Source organism: Lithobates pipiens, unplaced genomic scaffold (genome assembly GCF_037356315.1).
Source record: "Lithobates pipiens isolate NorthernLeopardFrog02 unplaced genomic scaffold, aLitPip1_a1.2 Scaffold_27, whole genome shotgun sequence".
NCBI lineage: Eukaryota > Metazoa > Chordata > Amphibia > Anura > Ranidae > Lithobates > Lithobates pipiens.
In genome coordinates, this window is record NW_027507788.1 from 18,343,850 (window position 1) to 18,356,115 (window position 12,266).

A 12,266-nucleotide genomic window follows, 5' to 3' on the forward strand; every position below is an offset into this window, starting at 1 on the left:
TACAGCAGGTATGCAGACCTAGGAACTCAGTGCAGGGATTGTGGGAGCCTATCATAATGGACACGTACACACGGTTGGATTTTCTGACGGGAAAAGTTGGATGTGAGCTTGTCTGAAAGTCTGACCGAGTGTATACTCCATCGAACATTTGTTGTCGGACTTTATGCCAACAAATGTTTCTTAGCAGGTTCTCAAATTTTCTGCCAACAAAACTTTGTTTTCAGAAAGTCCGATCATGTGTACCCAAGTCTGTCGCACAAAAGTTCACGCATCCTCTGAATCAAGCAGAAGGAGCCACGCTGGCTATGGAACTTCCTTTCTCTCGGCTCGTCATGTGTCTTGTACGTCACCGCACTCTCACTTTTGGAATTGTTGGCCAACATTTGTGTGACCGTGTGTATGCAAGACAAGGTTGAGCCACCAACCTTCGAACAAAAATACATGGTTTTGTTGGCGGAAAAGTCTGATCATGTGTACGCCACATCAGTTTAAAAACCTGGGAACCCCTCAGAATGGGCACAGCAGGAGTACAGACCCAGAAACTTAGTGCAGGGATGATGGAAGTCCTCCTAATGAGTAGAACATGTGTACAGACCTGGGAGCTCAGTGCAGGGCTAATGGGAACCCCTCATAATGGGTATAGCAGGTGTACAGACCAAGGAATTCAGTGCATGGAGGATGGGTACCCCTCATAATGGGTATAGCAGGTGTACAGAACTGGGAACTCAGTGCAGGGATGATGGAAATACTAAAAATGAGCACAGGAGGTGTACAAATCCAGGAACACAGGATGGTGGAAGTTCCTCATAATGAGTAGAGAAGGCATACATACCTGGAAACTCAGTACAGGCAATAATGGGAACCCCTCATAATGGGTCTAGCAGGTGTACAGACCTGAAAACTCAGTACAGGCAATAAGGAACCCCTCATAATGGATCTAGCAGGTGTACAGACCTAGAAACTCAGTGCAGGCAATAATGGGAACCCCTCATTATGGGGCTAGCAGGTGTACAGACCTAGAAACTCAGTGCAGGCAATAACGAGAACCCCTCATTGTGGGTCTAGCAGGTGTACAGACCTGAAAACTCAGTACAGGCAATAATGGGAACCCCTCATAATGGGTCTAGCAGGTGTACAGACCTAGAGACTCAGTGCAGGCAATAACGGGAACCCCTCATTATGGGTCTAGCAGGGGTACAGACCTAGAAACTCAGTGCAGGCAATAACGGGAACCCCTCATTATGGGTCTAGCAGGTGTACAGACCTGGAAACTCAGTACAGGCAATAATGGGAACCCCTCATAATGGGCGCAGCAGGTGTACAGACCCGGGAACTCAGTGCAGGGATGATGGAAGTCCTCAAAATGAGCACAGGAGGTGTACAAATCCAGGAACACAGCACAAGGATGGTGGAAGCTCCTCATAATGAGTAGAGAAGGCATACATACCTGGAAACTCAGTACAGACAATAATGGGAACCCCTCATAGTGGGTCTAGCATGTGTACAGACCTGGAGACTCAGTACAGGCAATAAGGAACCCCTCATAATGGGTCTAGCAGGTGTACAGACCTGGAGACTTAGTACAGGCAATAAGGAACCCCTCATAATGGGTCTAGCAGGTGTACAGACCTGGAAACTCAGTACAGGCAATAATGGGAACCCCTCATAGTGGGTCTAGCATGTGTACAGACCTGGAGACTCAGTACAGGCAATAAGGAACCCCTCATAATGGGTCTAGCAGGTGTACAGAGCTGGGAATTCGGCAAAGCGCCCCGAGAGGTAGAACAGATTGCCACTCTCCAGGACCTACCATAAACTGAAGCATCAGTTTTGTGTGGACTGACCCTTTCATATTTCATATACAGATAAACAGCTCCTTATCAGACAGACCAGCAAGGGTCCTTGTTGGATGACCTGCTGTGAAAAAGTGGTTACAGGACATGCCACCTGCAGAGTCTGTTTTATTTGAGATTGTACAACCTAAATGGGGGGACGGAACCTGGAGTTGGGTTTTAACCTAAAGCTGAGCTCCCGGCACAAATACTTTAAATATATTCTACATTAGGCACTAAGATTTATGATGAATGCACCAAATCTCTTTGGAAACCCAGATCTGTTACAGATATGCAATATGTGCCGATATTACAAATGCAGTTGTGACATCATCACTGTGCTGAGATGTGGATTGGACCCAACAGGCTCCACCCACTACATTGTGCTGGGGGGGGGGGGATAGAAGACAAGTCATCCTGCTGCCCACAGCAATGGCCGGTCTTTATTACAGGAAACCAAAGTGCTCATACTGAATTAATGAACTAAGCGGGAAGAAATACACAAGGGACGCTAAGGGATCTATATAAAAAATTTAAAAAAATTGGTATGTGAATGTTTCAGGCATTCACACCGCTGTCACAAAAAAATTGCTATAATATGTTTACATCCTCTGATCGCCAACGCCATCTAAAGGCCTCCATGTGATATTTTCCTGATTGGGGTATTTCAGGTAATACTACATTACGGCCACTAGATGGAACTGGAGAAGTAAACATATGTTACGCAATTTTGTTGAATATTCATGAGAGCTATGCGAATGCTTGGAACCTCAGGATTGTAGTAAGAATACACAAGTCTCCTGTATTTACACAATATTTGTGCAGCTTTAATTTCTGGCACCCAGACCATGACACCAGTCCATCATGTCTCCGCCCCCCTCCTATGCTTGCGCATTAAAAAAAATGAGCGTGAGAGATCTTGATGCAGATATGAATGACTAAATTAATTATCTTCTTCTTTGGCAGATGCTCCGAAAAATGTAACTCTGATTGTCGCCCCCGGAGATTACGTAACTGAACACATGGATGTGACGTTGAAGTGCACCAGCAGAGGCTACCCAACTCCAATTTATTATACATTTTATCAAAACAATGTCTTTTTGAGCACAAGCGTTGGGTTTTTTCAGCTGAAAGACGTACAAATAAAAAACATCGGGGAGTATTCTTGCTTGGCAGAAAATGTTGTTGGTGAGAGGAGATCGAATGTCGTCTTTCTACATGTGTCATGTAAGTATCAGCTCCATAGACGAGTATTGCCCCGTAAACATGGTCGGAAATTTCCGACAGAAAAAGTCCGATGGGAGCTTTTCATCGTATATTCCGACCGTGTGTATGGCCCATCAGACTTTTTACGTCGAAAATTCTAAGCCCCCGTACACACGGTCGGACATTCCGACAACAAATTCCGTTGGATTTTTTTCGGTCGGACAAAGTTGTCGGAAAATGTGATCGTTCAGAACATGATGACGTTCGTTCGTTACGACGGGACTACGTTGCGGCTAGTAGCCAATAGCTTTGGTCTCGTAATTTGATCCGAGCATGCGGGGCACTTTGTCCGATCGGAATTCTCATCAAACGAACGGACAAAGTCCAATCGGATTTTGTTGTTGGAAAATTTGAGGTCCTGCTCAAAATTCCGACGGAAAAAGTCCGATAGAGCATACAGACGAGCGGTTTTCCCCGATAGTAATTGGTTCTGTCGGAAAAATATAGAACATGTTCTCTATCTAAGCCCCCGTACACACGGTTGGAAATTCCGATGGAAAAGGTCCGATCGGATTATATTGTTGGAAAATACAATTGGACCTTTTCCGTCTGAATTTCCGACCGTGTGTACGGGGGCTTAGATAGAGAACATGTTCCAAATTTTTCTGCCGGAACCAATTCCTATTGGGAAAACCGCTCGACATGCTGTTCCAACATACCAAAAATGACGCGCGTTCTGAAGCAAGTATGAGACGTTGTACGTGTTGTCCCCTTCGTACGTGTTGTCCCGCGTTCTTGATGGTTGGGAATTTGGTGTGACCGTGCGTATGCAAAACAGCTTGAGAGGAATTCCGTCGGAAAAACCTTCAGAGTTTATTCCAACTGCAAAACCGGTCGTGTGTACAGGGAATTGGTCTCCATTTTATTTCTCAAGATCTAATGCTTATTTAACTGTGATGGTCAGGTGTTCACAAAGCTTTGGCCATATAGTGTACAAATGAACATTTATTAAAAGATAAAGGATTCACAAAGCGCTATGAGATAGCTAACAGCAGAGTATAGCAGAAGCTGTCTGCCTTACAAACTGAAACCTCAGACTGACCCATCCATTGATTTTGCAGGGACAATATGGGAGACTATGGGGGCTAGGGGGCACTGTGCAACACTGCTGGGGGCACTATGTAGAGCTGTAGGCTCTGTAGCAAGCAGGAGGCAATGTGGAAGGTTGTAGGACACTGTGGGCTATGGGAAGCTGGGTGGCAATTTAGAAGCTAGAAGACACTGTGGACGGTTAGGGGATCTGCAACTAGCTGGAGGTCTGGGAGGAGGGAGGCTGTGGCCATGGCTTGCTGGGTCAGAACCAGTGCTGGAACAAGGTCACCTAGAGCCCAGGGCAAACATGCCAAATCTGCCCCCCCTGTTGAAATACCCCTTCCCAGCACAAATCTTTTCCCTCCTTCCCCCCTCTCAGCTCATATCCTCTCTTGCCCCAAATCCCCACAGCACAAATACCCCCACCCCCACACACTCTCTTCCCCCCACTCCAAATCCCCCCCTCCCAGCATAAACCCCCCCCCCACTTAATTTCCCTCCCTAGCACAGATACCCTCCAATCATCCCTACTAGCACAACCTACCCCCCCAAAAAATATTGACCCTCTTAGCACAAATCCCCTCCCCCCTGTACCATATCACCTCTTCTAGCACAAACCCTCTTCCCCAATCCCCACTCCCAACACAAATTCCCCCAAATCACCTTACCTAGCAACCCCCCTCAATATCTCCACCTAGAACAATGCTTATCCCCTGTTGCCTCCCAAATTCCCCCACCCAACCCAAATCGGCTCCCCCCAATCTCCTTGTGGCACTCCCGCACATCACATGATACCACAGTGCCCAGGGAAGCTGTCCCTCATGCCCACTCCTTGGCCCTGGTCAGAACCATACAGCCCAGTGAACAGCTATACTATCTGCCCTCTAGTGGAACATATTGAGAATGCATTTTCAGTAGCAGGGGCAGCAAGCCACATCTCTGCTGAGGTCCCAGAGGGCTTTAAAGCCTTGTGAGCCATTCAGACCCTGAGAGCCCAGAATCCAATAAGAATGGAATTCAGCGTTGTGCAGGAATGCATTTTTGCAGGATTTGGGGTACTCGGGTTTCCCAGGAGGTATCCGTGAGGCACAGTGACCTGCCTACAGGCTACAATAAGAGGCCGGAAGCCGGGGTACAATATATATATATATATATATATATATATATATAGATAGATAGATATATATATATATATATATATATATATATATATATATATATATATATATATATATATATACTGTATACACACCAGGGGCAGATCCAGAGTCTAGTCTCAGGAGGGCACTGCCAGAAAACACGTTTTTTTTGGGGCAATTTATCAGGGAAATGGCTGGTGTCGGCGCTTCTTCAATCATCACGGCACCATGGTTGTTATGGTGTCAGGATGATTGGAGCTCATCATTTCTATTATTACATTTATTATATAAAATTAAATAGCTCAACTCACCATAATGCAGAATCAGTGGGAGTACTAAGTGTGTCACTTGCCACCGTCGCCTGCCACCAGATGCTAATTGTCACTTGCCACGTCTCTTGCCACACGTTGCGGATTGTCACTTGCCACGTCGCCTATCATCAGATGTAGATTATAATTTACCATGTCGCCTACATCCAGATGCAGATTGTCACTTGCCACATCACCTGCCACGCGTTGCGGATTGTCACTTGCCACGTCACCTGCCACACATTGCGGAATGTCACTTGCCACGTCACCTGCCACACATTGCGAATTGTCCCTTGCCACATCACCTGCCACACATTGCGAATTGTCACTTGCCACATCACCTGCCACACGTCACAGATTGTCACTTGCCACATCACCTGCCACACGTTGCGGATTGTCACTTGTCACATCACCTGCCACACGTCACGGATTGTCACTTGCTACGTCATGGATTGTCATTTGCCACGTCACATGCCACACATTACGGATTGGCACTTGCCACATCTCCTGCCACACGTTGCGGATTGTCTCTTGCCACGTCACCTGCCGCACAACATGGATTGTCACTTGCTACGTCATGGATTGTCATTTGCCACGTCACATGCCACACATTACGGATTGGCACTTGCCACATCTCCTGCCACACGTTGCGGATTGTCTCTTGCCACGTCACCTGCCGCACAACATGGATTGTCACTTGCCACGTCATGGATTGTCACTTGCCACGTCACGCATTGTCACTTGGCACATCACCTGCCACATGCCACGGATTGTCACTTGCCATGTCGCCTGCCACACGTTGCGGATTGTCACTTGCTGTGTCACTTTCCTGCTAAGGTGGTCTCTTGCTGTGTCCCAGAGTCAGGCAGCAGAGAGATGCTGTCATCTCGCGGCTGCCTGCACAGTGAGGGCAGAACTTCACTGTAGGGAAGCAGGGCTGGTGCGGGGCAGTGAGCAATGATGTCATCTCTATGCTCCCCCACCCACCGGCTCCCTGATTGGCCAGCCGTCCTCTCACCCACGAGCCGCCCAGCTGCACACCCGCTCTCTCACCTGCCCGCTCCCCCACGAGCTGCCCGACAGCCCGGCCCGCCAACTCACCCACAGAGCAGTCCACCTGCCCACTCACTCACCTCATTCTGGGGGGAGGGGGGCAGTTTCCACATTGCCCCCCCCCCATGAATCTGCCCCTGATACACACACTCTTATCAATTAATGTATTAAAACATGGATGGTGTCAGTAAGGCAGAGAACAGTGTCAGTAGGGCAAAGATTGCAATGAGTTGTTTTGTATTATTTTATTTTTTATTATTTTTTACAATATTATTTTTTATGTATTTTTTTTTTTTAGGAGCCTCACTGTAGGACTTTGGTGAAATATCAGGGATCTAAATAGACCCCTGGTGTCTCATTTTTGAGGCAAAGAAAGGAACTGATGACAGATTCCGCATTCTCCTTTCTCGGCAGCCTCAGCTGCACTGGACAGTGAATGTATGGGAATCGCTCTGTGCCAATCGGCTTCCTGTTTATTCACAAACTGAAGTATAGTAAACAGTTTACAATGCTTTGGTTATTAATGAACACAGTGAGTAATCGATACTGAGAGAGGGTAGGTGAGGGGGGGGGGAGGCCTGGGCAGCAGGGGAAATCTGTGCCCAGGCACATCTGGCACACTCTGTACACCCACTTATGGATAGGAGATTTGGTAGTGAGCAAACCTTGCATGTTCATGCATTTTCCACTTTAGTTGCACGGTATGATGCTTCTCAGTATAGTCCCAGAGCTCTGTTCTTTTGTCTTGCAGACAGTCCGGCTACTATAGGGAAGTTTGCATCCATTGTGGCCTCTACATTCATCGTCCTATTAACTCTAATCATTCTGATTGTTCGATTCCGAGTCAGGTAAGTGGTTGGGGCAGGGGTGTAAAACTCCATTTCATCGCTGGTCGCATCAGCATTATGGTTGCCCTCAAAGGGCTGTATGTATCTAAGACTAGATGTGCAGGGCACCCCAATCCCCTTACATCAGATGTCAAGAGCCCCCCCACCATCAGAATTCAAGAGTCCCTCCCCCTTCCTTACATCACAGTGCACCCCCCCCCCCCCTTACCTTGTGCTGCTGCCAGGAACAACCTGGGGGCAGAGCTAGGAAGCAGAAAGTGCAGGGTGTGCAGGAGGACCAGATGAGGACTGGAGTCAGCTGAATGTGGAAACCAGGGAAGATGGAGAGGAGGGGAGGCTATGGCTGCACATAGAAGTGCAGGATCTGTAGGAGGAGTTCTGTCTTCCTCTCTGCTGCTGACTGCTGAGACAGGGAGTGGGTAAAACATATACAAGCCTCTCTGTGGCTACATGGTGAAGTGCAGGATCTGGTGCAGGAGTTCTGTCCTCCTCCCTGCTGCAACAATGAGGGGGGGGGGGGGGTGCAGCAACTGGAGGAGGGGTGTGAGGGCCAAAATGAAATGGCCTGAAGGGCCAGATTCGTCCCCCGGGCCTTGTGTTTGATGCATGTGGGTTAGGGGAACATTCAGACCATTCACGCTCAGCTGACCAAAATGGCACATTGTGGGGGGCACATAAATATGCCACTGACCTATTGATTCCAATGGGATGCCCAACTTGCGACAGCCACACCAAAGAAGTTCAAGCACCTTTTTTTTTAAAAACATTCTTACCATACATTTTAGCATGTTACAACGCATGCTCATTAGAAAGGTATGTTGGGGTACTGTTAAAAAATGAAGCACGTTTGCAAGGAACAACATGTCCATAGAGAAGTTTTATACCAATATAATGATGCGCTATCCAAATGTAATCATACCGTAACCGTACTAAATCATAATATTACCGTCTGCAATTAAATAGTGGTGGTGAGATATTCTATTCCTATATAAAAAATCTAGTGAACATTTTTTTTTAATATAGGAATAGAGTATCTCACCACCACTATCTCACCATCAATATCTCACCACCACAGATTCTGTTTGTTTTTTAGATGCCCATAGAGAAGCACAGAGACCCGGTGATGATGTCACAGGGTCTAAAATAAGGTGTGCAATGAAAATGTTTTTATTTAAAAATGTCATTATCATATTGATGAGGGGGAGAGAGGAGCCAGGTGAGGCAAAATATAAGACAATGCAGAAGTGTGAATACAATTATAATATAACATGATAACAGCACATTGATGATTTATTTTTAATGACATTTTATAATTGTTTCTGTTAGTTTAATTTTTCTGTTTTTTTTTATATACCCAGCATCAGTAATGCATTTCGAAGAAGATCAGTTGATGACAAAAGCGAGTCCTCATTTTTCGTTATGAAGAAGGTAACAAAAAAAAAAAATCACTAAATGCTGTACCAGTGATCAATATATTTCTATAATTCATTGGCAAATATTAGGGGAAAAAAAAAACGTTAAAAATAATTTTCTTGTACCAGCACCTGTAATAAAATAAAGAAATGGGGGAGGGGGGGTACAATGACTGCTAGAGCAGTAAAGCTGGTAGCATTGCTAGGAATGCCATATTCTACTCAACAGACCGCCTGCTATTTGACTTCAAAGATGAAGTATAGTCTTCTGCCCCATACACACGGTCGGACATTCTGACCACAAAATCCAACAGATTTTTTCAGACGGATTTTGGTCGAGACTAGTCTTGCATACACACGGTTGCACAAAGTTGTTGGAAAATCCGATCGTTCAGAACGAGGTGACATTTGTAACGTATGATCGGACTACATAGAGGCCAATAGCCAATAGCTTTCGTCTCCAATTTTTTTTCTGAGCATGCGTGGCATGTTGTGCATCGGAATTCTCTACACACGATCGGAAAAAGGCCAATTGGATTTTGTTGTCGGAAAATTTTAAATCCAGCTCTCCAACTTTTTCCGTTGGAAATTTCCAACGGAAAAAGTCAGATAGAGCCCACACACGATCGGATTTTCCGACAACATAATCCGATCTGACTTTGTGTGTACAGGGCATTCTCTTTAATTGTGCCTACAGGTAAGCCTATAATAAGTGTAAAAAGTGTATAAAGCTGTGTTACGAATCATCTATTCTTAAAAAAAATAATAACCAGTGAGCTGCAATTCTTTTTTTCTTTGTGTAACAGAATCACAAACAATAAATAAAAGAAAAATAAGAATTACGCTAAATAATAAATGTAAAGTCCATAAATGAATCCATATGGATTATAATCATAAAGTTGTCCACAAGCAATGTGATAATGAATCAATCTTTAACCACTTCAATACCGGGCACTTTCCCCCATCCTGCCCAGGACAATTTTTAGCTTTCAGCGCTGCCGCACTTTGAATGACAATTGCACGGTCATGCAACACTGTACCCAAATTTTTATAATTTTCTTCTGGTGGTATTTGATCACCTCTGTGTTTATTTTTTGCACTATAAATGAAAAAAGACTCAATTGAAAAAAAAAACTCATGGGCACTGATAGGAAGCACTGATGGGCACTGATAGGTGGTAATGATGGGCAATGATAGGCGGCACTGATGGCCACTGATAGGCGGCACTGATGGCACTGATGGGCACTGATGGGCAATGATAGGCGGCACTGATGGCCACTGATAGGCGGCACTGATGGCCACTGATAGGCGGCACTGATGGCACTGATGGGCACTGATAGGCAGCACTGATGGGCAATGATAGGTGGCACTGATGGCCACTGATAGGCAGCACTGATGGCACTGAATAGGCGGCACTGATGAGGAGCTACTGACAGGAATTAGTAGACATGTGCACACTGAAATATTTTGTTACGGAATTTCTTTTTCGTCCAAAAAAATACATTTATTTAATTACTCCCGAAATTCGTTTCTATTTATTTTGTTTCTTTAAAAAATGCATTCGTCCGAAAATCCGAAATAATTAAGGTCGAATCTGTCATTGAAGGCTTATGGTGTCTGTCGAATATTCTAAGAAGATTCGACGGAGCAGCTAAACTGTACAACGCCGCAATCGTACATTTCCGGTCGAATGTTCCGCCTACAAGCTATAGTAGAATTCTAATGTTGTATGACACTAGTAATAATTATATTTATTAATTATTATTACTAGTCAACCAACATTAGAATTCTTCTATAGCCTATGGGCGGAGCATTTGACCATAAATGTCGCCTCACAGCGTCTGCTTCGTCGAATCTTCATGTCGAATCTTTTCTCTCTATGTCTATAATCTTGGACTAATAGAGTTAGGTTAGGCACATTCGACCTTTTTTGCTTTTGTCTCTATAATGTCGAATCTTTTCTCTCTATGTCGAATCTTTTCTCTCTATGTGGAATAATCTTGGACTAATAGAGCTAAGGTTAGGCACATTCAACCACAGATTCGATGGACTTAGATCACTATTGTCAGCCTCATGTCAAATCTCCTATCTATATCAAACTGTTGTCGCAACAAAAACAAAAATAAAGCATTTGTTTATGTCGGATCTTTCGGTTTTCAGATTCTGCACGTCCGTTATCGTTTGTTAAAACGATAACGAAAATACACAAAATTCGGACAAAAACGAATGCACATGTCTATTAGTGAATGGCACTGATTGGCACTTTGATGCGACACTGACAGACATTACTGATGGGGCACTGACAGCCATTACTGATGGGACACTGATTGTCACTTTTTTGGGCACTGATTGGCACCTTTTGATGGGGGCTGTGCTGATAATCAATGTGCTGATTATCAGCACAGACCCCCCTCTAACAGGGAGAGCCGCCGATCGGCTCTCCCTGTCAACGTGAACCGAGGAAAGCCGTTTACTGGTGATTCCTGGTCCACGCTGTGATCAGCTGTGACTGGTGGTGAGCTGTGACCAGTCACAGCTGATCACGTGGTAAGAGGTCACAGCTGTCAGAGGTTTCATACCACGATCGGAGTTGCGGTGTGTCAGACTGACACACAGCACCTCCGATCGCCGTGCTGTGTGCCCCCCGCAGGCACGCGTCGGCTGTGATATCCTGATCACATCATATGACGGAGTGAATTCACCCCCAGCATGTACAGAGATCACCCAGAGGGGAATGTTTTTTTTTTACGCTTTAAATTAAAGGAGTTAATTAATTGGCACTTAAGGGGGACTTAAGTGGCACTTAAGCAGGAATTAAGTGGCACTTAATGGGGACCTATCATCAGACACAATACATATTTCAGGTTATGTGCAGTTATGTTTAGCAATATGTAAATGTAACACTTGTAGGTATTTATTACCTGAGATCACAGTACCATCCCTAACAATGCCTTCATCTGTTTTTCTCTCCAGAAGGACGAAGCTATTATTGTTCAGCCATCATCCAGAGTAAGTATCAACTCCCTGAACAGAAATGCCAGTTCAGAGATGATATAACGTATGTAATTCCTGGTGTTTGCGCAGTTCTTCCCTGAAATGTCTGACACAGCTCAGCCCCTGCTGCAGCAGTCTCTCACGTTGTGCCTTGCTGCAAACTTACAATGTACACCAGTGGCAGCTGGTGAGTTTTAATTTGGGGGGGCAAACAACCACCCCCCCAGGCGGCCGGTGGTGTGGCACTACCACCCCCCTGCGCTGTCTGGCGGTCGGTCCAGCACTTACCCCAAGGTGGTGGGCTGCAACTCCAGTGTCCTCCAGCGTGGTGGGTGGCGGGCTGCAGGCATCAGTTATGTTGTTCTCCAGCACGGTGGGTGGC

General features: G+C 45.5%; 1 protein-coding gene across 1 annotated transcript in view; it reads left to right on the forward strand.

Moving 5' to 3' along the window:
- The window catches only part of LOC143933374 (B-cell receptor CD22-like), a 131,132-nt gene that overhangs the window by 108,646 nt on the left and 10,220 nt on the right, over window positions 1-12,266 (forward strand). Inside the window, exons 21-24 of the mRNA XM_077456242.1 lie at window positions 2,799-3,059; window positions 7,382-7,478; window positions 8,837-8,906; window positions 11,864-11,899. Coding sequence (XP_077312368.1) covers window positions 2,799-3,059; window positions 7,382-7,478; window positions 8,837-8,906; window positions 11,864-11,899 — 464 coding nt within the window. The remainder of the gene's footprint in view (window positions 1-2,798; window positions 3,060-7,381; window positions 7,479-8,836; window positions 8,907-11,863; window positions 11,900-12,266) is intronic.